The sequence below is a fragment of the Miscanthus floridulus genome, chromosome 14 (assembly GCF_019320115.1).
Source record: "Miscanthus floridulus cultivar M001 chromosome 14, ASM1932011v1, whole genome shotgun sequence".
Taxonomy (NCBI): domain Eukaryota; kingdom Viridiplantae; phylum Streptophyta; class Magnoliopsida; order Poales; family Poaceae; genus Miscanthus; species Miscanthus floridulus.
Window position 1 is genome coordinate 23757057 of NC_089593.1, and position 23327 is coordinate 23780383.

Genomic DNA, 23327 nt, shown 5'->3' on the forward strand with positions numbered 1-23327 from the left:
TCACATAATATAATCCTTCTGTTATTAGTTAATAAGGAAATGCAAAAGATGTTGTCTACACCTGTTGAACAAGTATGATCAGCTGCTCTCTTTATTTGTTCCATCCTAGTATATTTTAGTTTTAGATTAGAAGATCTATATCATGCACGCCACATTAGTACTGATACAGTGCTACTGGGATTTGAAAACTGAAAAGCACTTTTATTTGCATCAGACCACAGCAGAAAGCTGAGCCTGTGAACATAGGGAAAAAAATGAAAACTTCACCTTCGGTTCAAAAAGAAAAAAAAAAGAATGTAAAGCTTCATCGAGATTGTTCGCGTGGAAACCAGAAATGCCATAGACCACTTGCCATATGGACCAAGGTAGTACCGCTCCTGGCGCCGAAGAGAGCCCGTTTGACGGAATGCATGGGCCGCTAAGGACTCTTGCAACAGTACACATAAGCTAGCTCTAAGTATTTTTTTATATTCTAATACAAGAAAGAGAAAAGTGAGCTCTTAATTAAGAGCTAAACTCATATACACATTCTAAGAACATGTGAGAATGTCACGTGGCCAAATCATACTATGAGCCATTGCTAAAAGCTAACACTATTGATGAGGTTGGCTTAGAGCGAGTAACTGACTCTATTACCGGTGCCCTAGCGCAGCTGGATTACCATTGGCAGCTCTAAATTTATATCTGTCTACTATCTAACTATCTATCTACCTATATAGCCTATATATAGATGGAGCCCACTAAAATCCATTTACTATGTTTTCTCTGCAACATAGATATAAATTCTCAAATGTTAAATACATTTATGCCAAATGCATCTCACATTTTGTTGTGAAATGTTTTCAAAAATATGTTTAGATATTAATTAGAATATTTTGAGCATTTTCTACTCCCTTCGTTTCAAATTATAAGTCGTTTTGATTTTTTTGTTTATCCATTTAACTATGTATCTAGACATATTATTATCTTTAGATATATAGTAAAATGGATGTACCAAAAAAGTCAAAGCGGATTATAATTTGGAACGTAGGGAGTAGATTCAAATATGTGTTTTTTTTAAATCTTCTGGAGATATTTTCATGAGCTCTAAATAATAGGTCCATAGTGATCCCATGTATCTCTAGTTTTTTTTCTTAGAATTTTTATCCAAAAGTCTCTTCATAACCTTTCTAATTTCTAGTAGTAGAAATTCTGGTGAAAAAATACTTCAACAATTTCTTTAATTAGATTTTCAAATAGAGACATCCTCTACTCAGGATTTCTTGCTAGCCAAGGATATAGAGCAGCGTTGGCTTAGAATGCGCAAAAGATAGACAATGGCCCCGTTCGGTTTACCTAGAAAACAGCACTATTCAGTTTATTTTTTCAGTTAGAATAGTATTTTTCTCTCACAACAATTCAACCAAAACAGTGTTTTCAGTCAATTTCAGCCAAGTTTCAGCAAGCCGAACGGGGCCAAACTGTTGGAGGGTGGGAAGATATAGAGAACAATTTTATTCAAATGACTATTTAAATTATGATTTAGAGAGTGAGTTTAAGACCCTGTTTGGTAGGGTCATCTCGCTTGACTTCTGCCGAAAAGCTTTAATGGTTTAGTAGGAGGAATTATTTTTCATTGAATAAAGGAGGAGTCAGAGCGCCGCTTCACAAGAGCTGACTCCTTAAAACGGCTCGGGTTCTCCGAAGGAGTCCTTAAGACGACTCTCTTAGAAATGTTTTTTTTATGTTTAAAAAGCTTTTCAGATATTTACAGGATCTTTCGTTATGTTTAAAAACCTTTTCAGATATTTACAGGATCTTTCATAAGAAAAGTGAGATCGACTTGAAAAGCACTTCTAATCGAGCGAGTCAGAAAATTTAAATGGTTTTAAGAGTTTTTTTAAGATATTCGGTTTTTGAGTTAAAGAGAAAAATCATGCTGGTATTTCAATTTGGTAATGAAAAGGACTTTTTCACTAGCGTAGAGAGAAGTACTCCAAAGCTCCAGCCCCAATGTCGGTTGCTCTATAACCAGGATTCACCTCCCCGGCGCCATCGTCGCTGCTCGCCTGCTCAGCTCCCCCAGTCCTCACTGCTCCCCCGCCGCGTTTCCGCTCCGTCACTCCCGCCGGGCATTCGTTCCTGTATCGGAGTCGCCTCGCGGCGGATGCGGGCAGACGCGGCCTCTCCACGGCCGCGGCGGGCACAGTGCAGGCCGCTGCCCCCTGACGAGCTGCTCCCCATTTTGGTCGGTAGGTCCTCTTCGAGAGTGCATTGTTTTCTTAGAACGAATAGAGTATTTGTTGGTTTATCGCTCTCTGGTGGCGAAATTGCAGATTAAACTCTTCATTCATGCGGGAAGGTGACTGAACGCCACCATCGTCCACGGGTTGCATCTGTATGGTGTGATGTGGCCATGGCCCTTGGGCGTTCTTCTTTCCTTCTCTTCATGGCTTGGATACAGGTATGATCCTCCCTGATTCTTTGCCTCAAATAGGACAATAATGATGTGTGGTGTATAAAACGTGGGTTACACTTACATATGTGCATCCTGGCTCATGGGTGAAGGGTGATAACATATATTTTTTTAAAGAAGAACAGTGATAACAAATTAATAGCATAAACATCTATAGTCTCCCTCTCGGGGAGCATTTCGTGGGCTACTGAAATCTAGTACCCAGTAACGATGCCTGCAAGTTGTCAATTTTCCAAGAGACGCTATTTCATGAGGAATCTGAAAATCAGAGAAGAAAACAAATGCTGCCTTTGTTCTGTTCTATGAATTTTTGTACCTAAATGCGGGCCTGGTGCAAGCGGTAGAGTCTTACCGCCTGTGACCGGAAGGTCCCGGGTTCGAGTCGCGGTCTCCTCGCATTGCACAGGCGAGGGTAAGGCTTGCCACTAACACCCTTCCCCAGACCCCGCACAGAGTGGGAGCTCTCTGCACTGGGTACGCCCTTTTTAAATACAATATACATAAATGACTCAATAATCCAGGATGATATAAAATTTAAACATGTACATCCACTGTATGGACCGTGAGAATCCAAGTACAAACAATAGATAAGAGAATCCAGGTACAAACAATAGATAAGAGTAAGTCCAATTTGCAGGGCAATAAGTACAGCATACTTCTGTATGATAATAATAATGTAGAAAACAAGAGAGTAAAGGACAGTCCATCATCTTCTGGGGATAGAAAGATGGATCACATTAAGATATTCAGGCTCATGCCTGGTTACAACACAGTATTTTGGTAGGACATGCAGGAAAATAAATATCCACCTCATAAAAGCTTCTTTTCCTCTTGATGTTCTGGTGGAATTCTGATACTTTAAAGAGGTCCTTAGCGTGGCACCCCAAGAGACGATTCTAAATCGTGCTCCAAGCTATTGAGTCTTTGGCTGTATTGAGACTCTGAATTAGAACTTCCACCCAAGCTAATAGAAAACGCCTCATATTTAGATTCAGCTCTTGTACAAAGGAATGGTTGTTTCTCTTCAGCATTATCTTGGACGACATGGCATGAGTTTGACCTTTTTGTTCTCAAGAGCTGCAAATTCATCTCGACTTGCTTCATAGTAGGTCTCTCTGCACTGTTGAGTCTCAAACACATCTCCGCAAGAGAGGCAACACTGTTAATCTCTTCCTCGGTTGCTTCCTCGCAAACCTGAGTAGCCACTATCTCTTTTATTGGCCTTGCCTTTAGTTCCCAAAGAAAGTAATTAGACAAGTTCTGCTTTGACCCTGTCTCGCTGGTAAAGATAGGTTCCCTTCTCAGAAGTAGTTCCACAAGCACAACACCGAAACTATATACATCACTCTTCTCATTTAGCTGCCCAGTATGGTAGTACTCTGGGTCTAAGTACCCAAATGTACCTTGGACATTTGTAACAACATGAGTTTGATCAATAGGAACCAATCTAGAAGCACCAAAGTCTGAAACTTTTGCAGTATAGTTTGAATCTAGCAGTATGTTAGAGGACTTCACATCTCGATGGAAGACTGATACTGAAGCTGCTGAGTGGAGATAATAGAGAGCTCCTGCAGCTTCTGCAGCAATTCTTAGGCAGTCATCCCATGACAAAGAGAAACCACTACTTGAACTAGAATGTAGAATTTCGAATAACGAACCATTTGAAATGAAGTCATACACCAACAGTGGGACCTCAGTTTCAAGACAACACCCAAAAAGCTTCACTATATTTCGATGATTTATTTGAGAGAGAATTGCTACCTCATTAATGAATTGACTGATCTCACCTTCCTCAATGTTCTTAGACCTTTTTATTGCCACCACGCGTTGGTCAGATAAGATACCCTTATACACCATGCCATGCCCTCCACGGCCAAGGATTCGTGTAGGATCAAAATTGTTTGTTGCCTTTTCCAGGTCTTCCAAAGTGAAAATCTTTGTTTTTTCACTTGCATTTTCATCGGATGATATCAGTTGTTCCAAGAGGAGGCCTTTATTTTTCTGAAAATATTTTTTTCGTTGTTGCTTTTGGATGTCCTTTTTCCATTTGCGAAGAAGCACTGTTGCACTTAAGCTGAGAAGTAAAATTCCGAAGCCACTGCTAAGCCCAATCACAATGCCTGCAATAATTATGTTCCTTAGTCTGGTTCTGCTTTATCTTCTCCTTGTTAGTTGTCAAATTACTATTGTACAAAGCTCACCTAATAGAAGATTTTGCTTTTTCATACTTGCTCCGTTATTTGGTAAAGCTGCAAATGTCCACGTTAATCGGAGAGTAGAAGAACGTTAGAATGAGCTTAGATCAGATATAGGTAGATTCCCAGAACAATATTGCGATCTGGAAAATCTGACCGTTGGATTTCATTCTGGAAAAAAACGAAGAAGGATATTGAAGATCCCACGTGTTGGAGCACTAAGATCGTCTTTATTCAAGAATGTAATTTGTGGAAAGTTTTGTTTTCACCCGTAATCGTGTGAATTTCAGTTTTGTCACAGAGTTATGTCTTTAAAATGCTGAGGCAAATCCTAACTCGAAGCTAGTAACGCAACAAGATGAGAACACCATAATGTGGCAAAGACATTAATCACCTGTAAATATTTAAAGTTATGGTCACCAGTCTATTGACTTTAGTCTGGTTAGTGCTATCTATGTGTAGCTTGTTATGGTTTCCTGACATTGTTGTTCACTGTCAAAAATCAGAATACAGAGGAGTAATTCTGCTCTCTGGACAGTAGAGAGCCTAAAAGATTCAAAGTTCTGTTATGCAATTAGAGAGTGTTGATTATAATCTCTTCAGAAGGGTTATGTATTTTTTTCAGGTATGGATGTCAGAATTGGTTGATTTATGCAGCATAAACCACAGTTTCCAACAACGACAACAACAACAACAAAGCCTTTAAGTCCCAAACAAGTTAGGGTAGGCTAGAGTTGAAACCCAGCAGAAGCCATCAAGGTTCAGGCACGTGAATAGCTGTTTTTCGAGCACTCCTATCAAATGTTAAGTCTTTGGTTATATTCCATCCTTTCAAGTCTCCTTTTATTGCCTCTACCCAAGTCAACTTCGGTCTTCCTCTGCCTCTCTTCACGTTACTATCCTAGCTTAGGATTCCACTACGCACCGGTGCCTCCGGAGGTCTCCGTTGGACATGTCCAAACCATCTCAACCGGTGTTGGACAAGCTTTTCTTCAATTGGTGCTACCCCTAATCTATCACGTATATCATCGTTCCGAACTCGATCCCTTCTTGTATGACCGCAAATCCAACGCAACATACGCATTTTCGCGACACTTATCTGTTGAACATGTCGTCTTTTCGCATGCCAACATTCTGCACCATACAACATAGCAGGTCTAATCGTCGTCCTATAAAACTTGCCTTTTATCTTCTGTGGTACCCAACAACAACACAAATCAAAGCCAAAGCCAAATAGATGCTTTGAGTGTGGACAAGAAGGTCATTTTCCCCATGAGTGCCAAACTCCACCACCACAACCCTTGCCCAAGCATGCTAGACCTTTTGCCTTCAATGCTCACTACATGCTTAGAAAGGATTCTAGTGGAAAAATGAAAGTCATGTTTTTAGGACCTCCCAACAAGAATAGACCTAAGAAAATTTGGGTTGCAAAGTCACTTGTTGAGAAGGTGAAGGGCCCTCAACAAGTTTGGGTTCCTAAACCTTGATCTCTTGTGTGTAGGTGAACTACAAGACTGGTGGAAGTCATTGGGTTATTGATAGTGGTTGCACACAACACATGATCGGTGATCCTCGTATGTTCACCTTACTAGATGAAGAAGTAGATGGACAAGAAAGAATCACATTTGGGGATAACTCAAAGGGCAAGGTTAAAGGATTGGGCAAAGTGGCAATATCAAATGATTATTCTATCTCAAATGTGCTATATGTTGCTTCATTGAGCTTCAACTTGCTATCCGTTGGACAATTGTATGATCTTGGCTTTTAATGCTTGTTTACCGAGAAGGAAGTTGTTCTATCTAAGAAGGATGATGATCAAGTGATGTTCAAAGGATTTAGATACAACAACCTATATATTTAGTGGACTTCACCTCCGAAGATGTAAATTTGAAGACTTGCTTATTCACCAAAACAACACTTGGGTGGCTATGGCATAGAAGACTTGCTCATGTTGGGATGAGCTCACTCAAGAAGCTAATGAAGAATGATTTGGTGAGAGGATTAAAGGATGTGAAGTTTGAGAAGGACAAGCTTTGTAGTACATGTCAAGCTGGCAAGCAAGTTGCAAATACTCATTCAACCAAAGCTTTCATGTCAACCACAAGAGTGCTAGAACTCCTTCACATGGATTTATTTGGACCAACAACATACAAGCGTTTGGGAGGAAATCTTTATTGTCTTGTGATTGTTGATGACTATTCAAGATACACATGGATATTCTTTCTTCATGACAAATCCGAAGTTGCATCATGCTTCAAGAAGTTTGCCAAGAGAGCACAAAATAAATTTGAAGTGAAGCTCAAAAAGATTAAAAGTGACAATGGGAAGGAATTTGACAACACAAACATAGAAGCCTATTGTGATGAAGTTGGAATCAAACATGAGGTCTCCGCAACCTATACTCCTCAACAAAATAGTGTAGTTGAGAGGAAGAACCGGACATTGATCACTCTTGCAAGAACAATGCTAGATGAGTACAACACCCCCGAAGCTCTATGGGCGGAAGCTATCAACACCGCATGCTATGCATCCAACCGCCTATTCCTTCAAAAGTTCCTTAGCAATACACCTTATGAGTTGCTCAATAGAAAGAAGCCAGACGTCTCCTTCTTTAGGGTGTTTGGTTGCAAATGCTACATCTACAAGAAGCGGCAACACCTAGGGAAGTTTCAAAGACATCGTGATATTAGTTTTCTTGTTGGTTACTCATCAAAGTTCAAAGCATATAGAGTATTTTATCATGCCACCAGTTTGGTTGAAGAAACATATGATGTGGAATTTGATGAATCTAACGGCTCCCAAGGAGCACATGAGAATCTTGATGATGTAGGTGATGAACCATTGAGGGAGGCTATGAAGAATATTCCGGTTGGAGACATCAAGCCTAAAGATGATGTACAAGTGATTAATCCAACCTCTTCATCAAATGTGCCACAAGATGGTGAAAAAGATAGGAGAGTAGAAAATGAAGACACTCATGTCTCCCATGAGCAAATAGTGGTACAAGCACAAGATGTTGATGCTCCACAACCTTCCCCTCAAGTGGTCAATAGAAGAAATACACCCCTACTACAAGATCATCCGCAAGATCTCATCATAGGGAGTCCATCAAAGGGTGTAATGACTTGCTCACAAAAACTTGCTTCATTTATTGCTCATCACTCTTTTGTCTCTTGCTTTGAGCCTACTAAGATAGAAGAAGCTCTTCAAGATCCAGATTGGATAAATGCCATACATGAAGAGTTGAACAACTTCATCCACAATGAAGTTTGGACTCTTGAAGAGCGGCCAAAAGGTGCAAGAGTCATTGGAACAAAGTGGGTGTTCCACAACAAGCAAGATGATCAAGGCGTCGTTGTGAGAAACAAGGCAAGACTAGTTGCAAAGGGGTTCTCTCAAGTTGAAGGTTTAGATTTTAGAGAGACCTTTGCACCGATTGCAAGACTAGAAGCCATTCGTATCCTTCTTGCATATGCATCACATCATGAAATAAAATTATATCTAATGGATGTAAAAAGTGCATTTTTAAGTGGCTTTATTAATGAACTAGTCTATGTTGATCAACCTCCCGGATTTGAAGACCCTAGATATCCTAATCATGTTTATAGGTTGTCCAAGGCATTATATGGGCTTAAGCAAGCCGCAAGAGCTTGGTATGAGCGCTTCCGGGACTTTCTCATTGAGAAGGGCTTCACCATTAGGAAGGTCGACACCACACTATTCACCAAGAAGCTTGATGGACATATCTTCATTTGTCAAGTATATGTTGATGATATCATCTTTGGATCATCAAATGAAGATTCTTATAAAAAGTTTGATGAATTGATGTCGAAGGAGTTCGAGATGTCAATGAATGGAGAGCTTACATTCTTTCTTGGTTTTCAAGTCAAGCAAATGAGATAAGGGATTTTCATCTCTTAAGAGAAATATACAAATGATCTTCTCAAGAGATTCAAGATGGATGGATGTAAGCCAATCAAGACACCAATGCCAACAAATGGACATCTCGACCTAGATGAGGGAGGTAACACGGTTGATCAAACTCTCTACCGCTTTATGATTGGTAGCTTGTTATATTTAACTGCATCTAGGCCCGACATCATGTTTAGTGTGTATATGTGTGCTAGATTTCAAGTTAATCCTAAGGAAACTCATTTGATTGCCGTTAAAAGAATCATTAGGTATCTTAAGAATACACCAAGCATTGGCCTTTGGTATCCCAAAGGAGCTATATTTGAATTAGTAGTCTATTCCGATTCAGATTATGCTGGTTGCAAAGTTGATAGAAAAAGCACATCCGGAAGGTGCTATTTGCTTGGTAGATCTCTTGTGTCTTGGTCCTCCAAGAAACAAAATAGTGTGGCTTTGTCCACCGCCGAAGCGAAATACATTGCCACAGGTGCTTGTTGTGCACAAATTCTTTATATGAAACAAACTTTGCTATACTATGGTGTAGTTCTAGAAAAAGTACCTCTTTTGTGCGATAATGAAAGTGCGGTAAAACTTGCAAATAATCCGGTTCAACACTCTCGCATCAAGCTCATAGATATTCGCCATCACTTTCTTAGAGACCATGTTGCTAAAAATGATATATCATTAGAAGGTGTAAGGACCAAGGATCAATTGGTGGACATTTTTACTAAACCGCTAGATGAGGCGACTTTTTGTCGATTGCGGAATGAGCTCAATGTTTTTGATTTTAGTAACTTCACCAAAAGATGAGCTTGTGTTGTCCCTTGCATTGCATTGTAATATACTACATGTTTACTTTGTGGTAATGCACATAGGGCTTGTCTAACATGGTTAAGATAACCGCCGAAAAGCAAGTGAAGAAGCTTAACCTTGGATCAAACTTAACGAGCAACTAGATTTACTTTCAAGTATTGCATTGCATATGCATGAATGTTGTTTTGTCGTTTATCTTAAATCATCCTTTTATTGCCTATTTTCTTAAAAAGAATTATAATCTAAGGCAAAATATTTTTGAAAAAAATGAGGGTTTGAGAGAGGTCACTCACATCAGTCCCAGTTGGTGTTTATTTGGATCTTATTTGAATTGGGACTTGATTGGGAACAGGCAGCACAAAGGACTTTGAAGATTTGCTGGAAAAGGAGTGACCGAACGCTGCACTGGACTCTGAAGTCCAGCGTTCGGTCAGTTCACAGGAGGTGAACCTTGCTGCGAAGGAGTGATCGGACGCTGAAATAGTGTTCCTCCAGCGTCCGGTCAGAAGGCGATCCAGCGTCCGGTCAAAAGAAGAAAAGGACAGGATCGACCGGACTCTGGCTGCGTCCGATCAGTTGGGATCGGACGCGTCCGGTCACGATTTCTGGGGTTTTGGACCTCTCTGGAATCTATCGGACGTTGGGTGGCAGCGTTCGGTCGCTGCCATCGGAGCGTCCGGTTAGTAGAAAACGTGCGGGAATCAATCTCTTTTCTCCGTTTCCTTTTCTGATCTGCTGGGGGCCACCATAAATCGCCGCACGCATTTGACCTAATCCCTATTCTGCACCCTCGCCGCGCCGACATCGCTCGAGCCGCCGCCTCTAGTGCCGCCATCCGCACCCGCGCCACCGCTGCTGCGCCACCAGTGCTCCCCACACCGCCGCATCGTGCTCCCTACACCGCCGCGCCCTGCCTGCGCACACTACCAGTGCTCCTCGCACCATCGCACCCTGCCTGCACACACCATCGAAGCTCCCACAGCAGTAGCGCCGCCTCACCAGCACTGCCCCCGTGCACCAGTGCCGCCGCATTGCCTCGCCTTTGCCCACACCAGTGCCGCACCAGAGCCTCGTCGGAGTCCTTGCCACCAATCCTCGCTGACCAGCACAACCCTAACCTCTAGTTGCCGACCCGGTGGTTCTCCGATCCGTTCCTTGTTCTTCGGTTCGCTGGTTCATCAGGTAGCAAGCCCCTGATTCAATTTCGTACCTATTGCTTGCTTTCTTAGGGTTTCGCATCTCTAGATTTATTGTTATTATTTATAAATCTGATCTATTCTATCATGCAGCGAGTCGGTGCTGTTGTGGTTCTATTTGCAGTTGTCAGTCAACTCAGGGCCAAGCTCGCGAGTACGGATCGAGGTCAAGCCTCGGAAGTGTCAGCGGCGGTTGATCTTTGTCAGCGACAGTTCTTTTCAGATCCATCAGATGGCTCGTGTGAAGAACGCCGGAGGTGGTCCAAGTGATGAGGATCCAAGGCGTCCGCCTCGCTTGGCTACCGATCCAAAAGGCAAGGCGACGAAGAAGCTTGCAACAAAGAAGCGGAAGTATCCAGATGCAGAAACAGCAAGAGCAATCGTAGTTGCAGAGGCCGCAGATCGTGCTGAGAGAGGTGCTAGGAGTGGAGTCCAGATTGCAGATCAACTTTCACCATCAGCGAGGGCTGCACTTGAGCAGGTTGAGTGCCGTCATGGAGGTTCAGCTAGGACTCTCATGATTGGAGGACGGCGTGTTGCTATTGATGAGAGTCAGCCTCAGGAGGAGTCACAGTAGCAGCCACAGCTAGCAGAGCAGACTAAGGAGGGAGAGCAGGCCGAGGAGACAGGGCAGGCACCACAGCCACAGTTACGCTGCTCTGGTCGTACCCGTGCTCCAGTCACACCGAGGCCAGAGACACAGCGGAGGGGTTCTCGTCCGCCTCCTAAACCACAGGGTCCGCCTCCAGTGACTCACTTAGACTTGAGGGCCGCCACGGCCAAACAGGTGCAGCAGCTCAGGTTTGTGGACTTTGAGCAGTGGTTCCCGCCGAGGAGGGATGACAGAGCTTCAGAGGGCTTCTACACCCGTCTACAGGAGGATTTCTATAATGCATATCTTAACAGTGGAGCTGTATTTAGATCTTAGAGGGTGTGCAACATTGAGTCCATTGTAGCAGCAGCCGGAGAGCATATTCGCCCCTATCTATCTTATCTACCAGGGCTGACAGATTTAATCGGACGGACAGGCTTATATGTTCTATCTTGGGTCCGAGAGTTCTATGCTACACTTTGGACTGACCCACAGCACAGATATATTCACTTTGCTTTCAGAGGCAGAGATTACAGGCTGTTGAGCTCTAGGGTCAGGGAGATTCTCAGGCTTCAGGAGCAGCCTGTCAGACTACATGAGGTTTGCTATGGACAGACAGCGCCTCTCAGATGCCCTCATGGCGGTATGGTGCCCCCTACAGATTTGGTTCGTCATTGCTTCATAGAGCCTTTTGGCGAGGGGTCGAGCAGGACACCTAGTGATCTCACGCCTACTGCTTGAGTGCTTGAGGCTATCATAAGGAGGACACTGCTTCCTAGGATGGGGTATCGCGAGGGCTTGACTCGCATACAGTTATGGCTTCTCAACTCTCTGATGCAGCAAACGGTATTTGATATTTGGGATCTTCTATCAGAGATGGAGGATACTATTGCTGAGGGGTTCAAAGGTCATCGTCAGTTGCCCTATGCCCATTGGATCACTTTTCTTATTCACAGAGTAGTTACTGTGAGGCCACCTTAGATGCTAGCAGAGTACAGTGGTGCTACGACAGAGTTTCCTGCATACAACATGACTCAGATGATCCGCCATAGTACACCGAGTGCACCTAGCCAGCCGCGCCATCGCCCAGAGGTGCCAGAGACTGCAGCCCAGCAGGATGAGACCATCAGAGGCATTGCAGCTATAGAGGAGCAACTTGATGCTCAGCAGGAGGGCATGGTCGAGAGCGACCCCAGCGATAGCTCAGATGATGACTATCGGGATGTCCCTTAGATGCCTCCTCGACGACATGACCATGAGGCCGGTAGTTCCAGTTCAGCTCCACCTGCACCGCAGACAGACCCCGCTCTAATTGCTATCCTTGAGCGGATGAGGCAGGATCAGGCTCGCCAGGCACAGGAGACCGCTGCTACTTTTGCATAGTTCTAGACTCGGTAGGATGAGTTCCAGCGCCAGCAGCAGGCGATCCAGTAGTAGCAACAGGTGAAACAGCACCAGCAGCAGGCCATGCATCAGCAGCAGCTTCTCATGCAGCAATAGCTACTCGGGTTTATGCAGCATGTTGTGACAGCTATTGGGGCTCCACCGCCACAGCCTTCGCCCCAGCTTGGTCAGACTGCCACCACTTCTATGACTCCAGTGTTACAGCCCAGTGGGCTTCAGAGTCAGGGACAGCCACTAGCACAGTTTGCTTCTCCTACAGAGTAGGTGTCCCAGTGGTTTGCCTCGCCAGTGCTAGCCCCGCAGTTCACACCTCTTCAGACGGGTTTCACACCAGCTCAGACTTCCTCGCTGCTAGTGCTAGAGACTACAGTATCTAGGAGCCTTGGTGCTTCCTTCAGTGAGTTGACAGGGCAGCCTACTCCGCCATATCTACATATCCCATGTCCTTCTATAGTTGCACCTATTACCGGGACTACAGAGACGCTCCCTTCCTCAGTGGCATCATCAGAGCCGCCTACTACAGTCATACCAGCACAGTCTACAGCAGCTCCAGTCCTTGATCCAACACAGACCGCTTTAGCATCGCTTCCTGCTTCAAAGGGTCAGACTGCTCAGAGCTTAGGGTCAGATGATGATGGCACGTAGTTCCAGCTCGCTCCTCGTACCTCAGCGCCGGGCTCGTCCGCTGTAGCCCCATCGACCGACCCTTAGGTTTTGGTGTTTGACACCAAAGGGGGAGAGGGTTCGAGTATGTTAGTCTTAGGGGGAGCGACATATCTAGGGGGAGCTTAGTTTATCTATTAGCTTATCTATTACATTTGGAGTTTTATGTGTGATACATTATGCATTCATGTTTATTATTATGCATTGAACTATATAAGTGTGATCGTAATCGTGATATTAATGTGATCGTGCTATTTATGTGATATGTGACATGTATACTCTCTACTTTGAATTTTTTATATGTCATATCACTTGTGCTATGCTCATTTGTTTTTGCTTCCGCGTTTTATTCCGATGCAAATGAGCTTCATTACTTGTACTCATGCTTATTTCATATCTTTTGAGTACATCATGTTGGCTTGGGTCATATAAGCTTGCCTAACACTTTTGTTCTTATTGCCAAAAGCTTATATGATCCAAGCATGTTAAAAACCTCATCTCTTTCATATACTCGAGGTGGTATTGTCATCAATCACCAAAAGGGGGAAGATTGAAAGCATCTAGGCCCCTAGTTGGGTTTCGGTGATTAATGACAATACGTGATTACTATGACTAATGTGTGTTTTGCAGAGACAATTAAGTTAGGTCATGGTAATGGAGATCGATTGGGCAATCATGATGGTTATGCCCCTACGATGAAAATCGTTTTGGTTTTCAAAGGATGGACGACAAGGTTAATGTAACACCCGGTTTTAAGGACAAAGCCGAATGCACACCATATGTGAGCCCTGGTAATCAAACCTCACATATAGCTACAAATGAAGGGGCAGTATCAATTCACAATGCTTAATATATAGCGAACTTAGCAAAATAGATAACCTTAGAAAACAATCAACGGATAGACAACTCTGATCTCCGGGTGCAGACTTCACTCCACTGGATCTAACTGACTGGTTGACCACAAGCCCAACTTCTCAAGTCTCTGACAGACTGTCATCCAGCCTGAGGTGTGGGGGAAATTGCAAGGGTGAGTCCATGTCGAACTCCGCAAATATAGCAACAAGGTAGTGTATTCCATAGCCACATGATCAAGTATAATTGAATAATAAATAGCTCAAAATAACTCAGTTAAGCATAATTTAACAAGTGCTCATCTTTGGCGTAAGAATCCCTTGGCCGCTCGTGACCGTGAGCACGGCTGATATATCAGTTTATTAAACTCTGCGTAGAGGTGTACACTTTTACTATGAGTTGTGAATTGCCCTTTCGCCCGAGGTTGCGAGCCTCTTAACCCTCTACAAAGGAAGGCCGGCAGGGTTCACTATGAAGCCTTTCAAAGGTTCCATCTAACCGGGAAGGGCCGCAGGGTCATCGGGTATAGGAACCCCCCTTCCAAAAAAGGCCGCTTCCATAGCTAGGCTCAACAGGACAGAGGTTGTCCTATACCCAACTCGCAGTATCCTCTAAGCCGGCTAGAAAAAGACCTCATACTAAGCTAAAGCTAGAGCCATATAGCCCTCACAGCTGTACTGTAAGTCCCGGATGATCACTTACAAATGAGACCTTGTGGAGAGGGAATTTAACCCTCCTGTTGTTGCTAACAAGTCATCTTTTATGTTTATAGCATATTCATTAATCAAGTTTCAAGATCATGGTCACAGAAAGAAAACCCAAGCTATACTTGTCTTAAACACCGATCCTTCGGTAAGCTTTAATCTTCAACGTTTTCTTTTTCTCCTTTTTGATCTCCAACTTCTTATAGATCACCAACGCAAAACTCACCGACTGGATAAGACCAAAAAGCACCACACAAGCACCCGAACAAGCATGCATAGCAACATACTAGATTAGAACAATACACCAATCAATGAAAAGATTCGAAATCTAATCTACACATTGCTACGATCACACACACGCGAAAGGCACACTAATCGGAGCTACGGTAAAACAGAAACATCTATCGAAGGATTTACGTTGGAAAGAAAACTATATGCTTTATCTATTTTAATGATCATAAAACATGTATAAGACATCTCAGGGGAATATCTAAAATTGAATTAAGTCATTTTATACTTGAGTTATTAGATTTAGAAAACTAAGATAAATTAATCATATCTTAATTATAAATATTTTGATATCATTTATGCAAATTAAATTGAAATATAATAACAAATGAGAGTATATATATTCAAAGTATATATGTCACATTTAAACTTGACAAATTACAATTTAAAGACATACATGTTTATGTCACTAATTAATCATATTTTATTAATCAACATACCTCATATTATATAAAGTATTTAAACTTTACTTTAGAAATATAGAAGATGTGAGAGCAACTAATAGAACAATTATATTATGTCTCATAATTGATCTAAGCAAGTCATAATTAAAAAGGCATTAATGTTGGCATACGTCATATTTTATAATTATAAAAGATTATATATATACTTTTAGTCATTTAAACATCTATAAATTAAAAACATAAATCATGTGAGGGCATCTATTCATACTTAACACATATGCAACATTCAACTAATTATAATCTAAGACTATACCGAAGTTACTGATTAATCAAATTAACAGGTTATGTATAATCACCAAGATATAAAACCTATATTATTTCTAGTTATAAAACTAATTATAAGCATGTTAACCAATTTAATACTTATCTATATATGCAAAAACATGTGACATAAAAAAAATATTGACACTACTGCGTAGAGCGCTTCGACACGAAACTAACGCAACGAGAATCACTCAAAACGGAGTTAAGACAATGAAACGGTAAAGGATTAACGATCGATGGCAAAACTGTAAATACATCATCTTGTACCTCTGGCCTCCTCCATCTGGACGTACGTGGCCATGGCAAAGAGGTTGCCTGCTGCTGCTGTGTTCGTGCAGGCAGGGAAGGGAGGGACTCGGCAACGATCGTCTAGGCGCGACGATGAAGCAGCATGTGAGGTCTTTGGCGGCAGCGGTTGTCGTCGAGATCGGCGAGATCACGATCGTCGATGCTGCACCACAAAGCACGGCAGGTGGCTCAGGCGTGTGCTTATGCAGTGACAACAAAACGGACGGGTCGGCGATCTTGCATGGTAAAGGATAATCTGGACATGAGCACATGCATGCCAAACCATGGATCATACCAGTAGCAGCTGCACGTTTGCTGTTCCACGTCGTCAACAAGAGGTTGATTCACGTACGGCAGCGACGGACGCACGTACAGAAGCAACATCTGTCTCTTCCTTGCATCATATGCAGGACCGGGCATCGCGGCACGGCCCCGAGGCGACCGCGGGGTCAGGCGCGGCTCCAGGCGCAGGGCTTCAGAATGGGGTGACGCGGCCAAGGGCTAGGACGGTCAGAACGAAGGAGCTTCGTGGGCGTCAATGGAGTTCGTCGGAATACCTCGCCGGGAAACAAAGATACGAAGAGAATACGATCAATAGATGATGGATGGATGCAAAGAAGGACATTACGGCGTAGAGAACGACGAGATCTACCTCGTGGTGGTGACGGTTTTCGCCGGAGACGTCCGAGGTGGCCGGAAAAGCTCGCCGAAGGTTCGCCGAAAACCTAGCTGTGGAGAACTTCGGCGTCCGATCTGCGGGGCTACGAGTGGCGGCTCGAAAACGGGCTGTACTTCTGGAATCCTCGCATTGAGGACTACGCCGGCATATATATATACGCAGGGTTTGGATATTTTGGAAATCCGAGATATTTTAGTAAATATTGATTTTCGGAATTAAAATAATTACAGAAAATCGGGAATTACTATTTAGGCTCCGAAAAATATCTCTGAGCTCCGAAAAATACTAGAAAAATTCCTAGGGATAGATGGAAGAATAAGGAACACAACCAAAGCGGTTTAGCTCCCGAAAAAGACTTTTGCATTGATCGAGGAAAAAGATAAAGCTCCAAGAAATATGAATTTAATCTCGAAAAAGGTCGGAAAGATTCCCGGAAAGAGAGGCATCGTCCTAACGTGTCTTAAAACCTTTTCCAAGCCTTTAGATTTTAAAAACAAGGCATCTTATCTAACTTTTGTTTTTGCAAATTTTAAAATTCTTTTTAAACCACTACTTGAAAATAATATTTTAAAGATTGAGATTTGAATTTATTTTCCAAACCACTCATCACAAAAGTATCAATGCAACGGCATGTATGCGCAAACATGTTACCCTTACGTTGGATTTTAATTTAAAGAAAAATTTCTTTTACCTATGTTTTTATGAGCACAAAACAATTAACAGAAATCATTTTACTCTTTTTAGAAAGTAGCTAATTTTAGGGTGTTATAATTCTACCCCCCTTAAGATGAATCTCGTCCTCGAGATTCGGAAGATAGTGATCAAAGACACTGGGATACATACTACCATTGGATCCTTGTTGCTTCTGGAGTAGTTCCATCATCTCGGCAAAGATTCCACTTTACTTTGCATACCCTGAAAACCTTACTCCAAGCAACTTCTTCAACTATTTCCATGACTTTGATGAGTATTCCGAGTAACTCTCTAGGTAACTCCAAACCAACTCTCGGGCAACTTCCAATTGTTAAGCCTCTTCTCTTTTCCTTTTTAACAACCTCAATGAACTGTTGCAGCTGGGTGCTAGCTTATTCTTCACACTGACACTCCATATGCTTCTCACAAAGACCACTTTGGAATCCATTGGGTGACAAACTCTTGTCCTCACTAATTCCAAAATGTAACACAATACTTCTCAACATGTCGTGCTAGATTTTTTTTTAGTCCAAGATATCAAATCGACTACTTCATACATCCATATTCCAATTGATCCTCATGTATTACTCTCTCTTGGTCCAAAATAGATTCCAACTTCAAAACACTATTAACTATATATATACTCAGGTTGAGTTGTGACTCTTAAACACAAAACTTAATCCATGGTGTCGTCCAATCTTCTTAGCATAGCTCTTCCAATTTGCTAACGGCATTGGCAACGACTTTTATTTCTCCTAAAGATAACACATACTTCTAAACCAAAAACATTTGGTTACTTGAACCCAACACTGATGTCACAATCTCAAACCAGCTTACTGAAAATGGCCCTTAGATTCTTACGATTCACGTAGATACCACTCTTCATGTCCAAGTAGATAATACCACTATGCTCCACAATGGATAACTCCAGATCTCATATGTCAAATAGTCCATCTCAAGCCTCCATAGTTGTCTTGATGCACAATTCACTGCTTTTCTTACATAGAGCACATCCATATTGCGATTCCTTTATGCCTTGGCTACCCCCTTAAGAACACATCAACCAGGGGCACCAAAGAATAGCTTGCATCTTCTTCTAAATGAGATAGTTATCATGATGTCGTCCTATTATCCCAAAGTGACTCATGTGCATTGGCAAAAACCAGATCCTGCAGTTCCTCGCGAGCATAAAAACAGCAGCGTAGTAAAACTGCTATATCTCATGTTCTGTAAATCCAATAATGTTGTACTTTATACCGTTGGAAAGCTTATGAAATCTTCTACCACTTTATTTTAGAACACTTTTCCAGATTCGGCAGTTAAGTTGGTCAAAAACAGCACACAACAGAAACTGTCCCAGATTACAGACTGCACAGAAACTTCGGCTTGTGATGTTTATATCTCCCAAAATATATTAGCTATGATAGTGATTCCAGAGGCATATGAAAGATACAAAGGTCTAGTTGTATCCAGAAAAATTCCACAAACTTTGCACCAACCAAAATTGCGTTATGACTAGAATACCACAGACTGCTCCAGATTTCTGACAGCACAGATACATCCTCTTATGATTTTCATAACTTACCATAATAGCTATCAGGGTGATTCTTGAGGTCAGAGAAACATGTTGAAGTCTAGTATTCTCTAAAAGTTTACCATGATTTTTGATTGCTCGAAAACAGAGATATAAACCAAAGATGATAGGTTACTCCAGAAAGATAGGATAGGAAAACAGGAGAAAATCAAAACCCAACTATCTATTCATTAATCCTTATGTCTTATGCCTATAAACTAAATGAATTTGTAGAAAATCCCACAAAATCATTGCACTCATTACAAAGATTCAAAACAAAACATAATCATAATGACAAGCCAACAAACAATTAAGGTGCACAATTCAATCATTGACTTACACTTGCGATACTATCGTCTTCTTCATATTATGGGTAAAGTTCCTATAGCTTAACTTCAAATTGCGCGAGAAGGTGGTAAGACAAGATTCTAAAAGCATATCAAAGCAAGGAGTAGATGGGAACAAAAAGCTTTTAAAAAAGCATCAAGGAGGGGACGAATATCAAGGGTAAGAATGTAGTAGAGAAGAAAATATCAAGGTTTATAGAACAAGGATTTTTGTTGTAACTTGTAAACCTTAGAACGATCAGTTTTTACTAGGCTTGCGTCCTACAGTCAGCATTGCTCTGATACCACTTGTAACACCCGGTTTTAAGGACAAAGCCGAATGCACACCATATGTGAGCCCTGGTAATCAAACCTCACATATAGCTACAAATGAAGGGGCAGTATCAATTCACAATGCTTAATATATAGCGAACTTAGCAAAAGAGATAACCTTAGAAAACAATCAACGGATAGACAACTCTGATCTTCGGGTGCAGACTTCACTCCACTGGATCTAACTGACTGGTTGACCACAAGCCCAACTTCTCAAGTCTCTGACAGACTGTCATCCAGCCTGAGGTGTGGGGGAAATTGCAAGGGTGAGTCCATGTCGAACTCCGCAAATATAGCAACAAGGTAGTGTATTCCATAGCCACATGATCAAGTATAATTGAATAATAAATAGCTCAAAATAACTCAGTTAAGCATAATTTAACAAGTGCTCATCTTTGGCGTAAGAATCCCTTGGCCGCTCGTGACCGTGAGCACGGCTGATATATCAGTTTATTAAACTCTGCGCAGAGGTGTACACTTTCACTATGAGTCGTAAATTGCCCTTTCGCCCGAGGTCACGAGCCTCTTAACCCTCTACAAAGGAAGGCCGACATGGTTCACTATGAAGCCTTTCAAAGGTTCCGTCTAACCGAGAAGGGCCGCAGGGTCATCGGATATAGGAACCATCCTTCCAAAAAAAGGCCGCTTCCATAGCTAGGCTCAACAGGACAGAGGCTGTCCTATACCCAACTCGTAGTATCCTCTAAGCCGGCTAGAAAAAGACCTCATACTGAGCTAAAGCTAGAGCCATATAGCCCTCACAGTTGTACTGTAAGTCCCGGATAATCACTTACAAATGAGACCTTGTGGAGAGGGAATTTAACCCTCCTGTTGTTGCTAACAAGTCATCTTTTATGTTTATAGCATATTCATTAATCAAGTTTCAAGATCATGGTCACAGAAAGAAAACCCAAGCTATACTTGCCTTAAACACCGATCCTTCGGTAAGCTTTAATCTTCAACGTTTTCTTCTTCTCCTTTTTGATCTCCAACTTCTTATAGATCACCAATGCAAAACTCACCGACTGGACAAGACCGAAAAGCACCACACAAGCACCCGAACAAGCATGCATAGCAACATACTAGATTAGAACAATACACCAATCGATGAAAAGATTCGAAATCTAATCTACACATTGCTACGATCACACACACGCGAAAGGCACACTAATCGGAGCTACGGTAAAACAGAAACATTTATCGAAGGATTTACGTTGGAAAGAAAACTATATGCTTTATCTATTTTAATGATCATAAAACATGTATAAGACATCTCAGGGGAATATCTAAAATTGAATTAAGTCATTTTATACTTGAGTTATTAGATTTAGAAAACTAAGATAAATTAATCATATCTTAATTATAAATATTTTGATATCATTTATGCAAATTAAATTGAAATATAATAACAAATGAGAGTATATATATTCAAAGTATATATGTCATATTTAAACTTGACAAATTACAATTTAAAGACATACATGTTTATGTCACTAATTAATCATATTTTATTAATCAACATACCTCATATTATATAAAGTATTTAAACTTTACTTTAGAAATATAGAACATGTGAGAGCAACTAATAGAACAATTATATTATGTCTCATAATTGATCTAAGCAAGTCATAATTAAAAAGGCATTAATGTTGGCATACGTCATATTTTATAATTATAAAAGATTGTATATATACTTTTAGTCATTTAAACATCTATAAATTAAAAACATAAATCATGTGAGGGCATCTATTCATACTTAACACATATGCAACATTCAACTAATTATAATCTAAGACTATACCGAAGTTACTGATTAATCAAATTAACATGTTATGTATAATCACCAAGATATAAAACCTATATTGTTTCTAGTTATAAAACTAATTATAAGCATGTTAACCAATTTAATACTTATCTATATATGCAAAAACATGTGACATAAAAAAATATTGACACTACTGCGTAGAGCGCTTCGACACGAAACTAACGCAATGAGAATCACTCGAAACGGAGTCAAGACAATGAAACGGTAAAGGATTAACGATCGGTGGCAAAACTGTAAATACATCATCTTGTACCTCTGGCCTCCTCCATCTGGACGTACGTGGCCATGGCAAAGAGGTTGCCTGCTGCTGCTGTGTTCGTGCAGGCAGGGAAGGGAGGGACTCGGCAACGATCGTCTAGGCGCGACGATGAAGCAGCATGTGAGGTCTTTGGCGGCAGCGGTTGTCGTCAAGATCGGCGAGATCACGATCGTCGATGCTGCACCACAAAGCACGGCAGGTGGCTCAGGCGTGTGCTTATGCAGTGACAACAAAACGGACGGGTCGACGATCTTGCATGGTAAAGGATAATCTGGACATGAGCACATGCATGCCAAACCATGGATCATACCAGTAGCAGCTGCACGTTTGCTGTTCCACGTCGTCAACAAGAGGTTGATTCACGTACGGCAGCGACGGACGCACGTACAGAAGCAACATCTGTCTCTTCCTTGCATCATATGCAGGACCGGGCATCGCGGCACGGCCCCGAGGCGACCGCGGGGTCAGGCGCGGCTCCAGGCGCAGGGCTTCGGAATGGGGTGACGCGGCCAAGGGCTAGGACGGCCAGAACGAAGGAGCTTCGTGGGCGTCAATGGAGTTCGTCGGAATACCTCGCCGGGAAACAAAGATACGAAGAGAATACGATCAATAGATGATGGATGGATGCAAAGAAGGACATTATGGCGTAGAGAACGACGAGATCTACCTCGTGGTGGTGACGGTTTTCGCCGGAGACGTCCGAGGTGGCCGGAAAAGCTCGCCGAAGGTTCGCCGAAAACCTAGCTGTGGAGAACTTCGGCGTCCGATCTGCGGGGCTACGAGTGGCGGCTCGAAAAACGGGCTGTACTTCTGGAATCCTCGCATTGAGGGCTACGCCGGCATATATATATACGCAGGGTTTGGATATTTTGGAAATCCGAGATATTTTAGTAAATATTGATTTTCGGAATTAAAATAATTATAGAAAATCGGGAATTACTATTTAGGCTCCGAAAAATATCTTTGAGCTCCGAAAAATACTAGAAAAATTTCTAGGGATAGATGGAAGAATAAGGAACACAACCAAAGCGGTTTAGCTCCCGAAAAAGACTTTTGCATTGATCGAGGAAAAAGATAAAGCTCCAAGAAATATGAATTTAATCTCGAAAAAGGTCGGAAAGATTCCCGGAAAGAGAGGCATCGTCCTAACGTGTCTTAAAACCTTTTCCGAGCCTTTAGATTTTAAAAACAAGGCATCTTATCTAACTTTTGTTTTTGCAAATTTTAAAATTCTTTTTAAACCACTACTTGAAAACAATATTTTAAAGATTGAGATTTGAATTTATTTTCCAAACCACTTATCACAAAAGTATCAATGCAACGGCATGTATGCGCAAACATGTTGTTACCCTTACGTTGGATTTTAATTTAAAGAAAATTCTTTTACCTATGTTTTTATGAGCAGAAAATAATTAATAGAAATTATTTTACTCTTTTTAGAAAGTAGCTAATTTTAGGGTGTTACGGTTAAGGATGGACTAGTTCTAAGTGTCATTTAAAGATGGAGAGACACTTAGAGTAGCTTAGGACTTTGTTTTTTTTCTTTGGC

At 41.7% G+C, this 23327-nt stretch overlaps 1 protein-coding gene across 1 annotated transcript; it reads right to left on the reverse strand.

Moving 5' to 3' along the window:
- Window positions 1–3325: 3325 nt before the first annotated feature.
- Window positions 3326–10407, reverse strand: LOC136503191 (putative wall-associated receptor kinase-like 16). Its single transcript, XM_066498344.1, has 3 exons — window positions 10341–10407; window positions 4657–4704; window positions 3326–4575 (listed from the first exon to the last, which is right to left on the reverse strand). The coding sequence occupies exons 1-3, from the start codon at window positions 10405–10407 to the stop codon at window positions 3326–3328; spliced, it is 1365 nt and encodes a 454-aa protein (XP_066354441.1).
- Between the last annotated feature and the right edge of the window lie 12920 nt (window positions 10408–23327).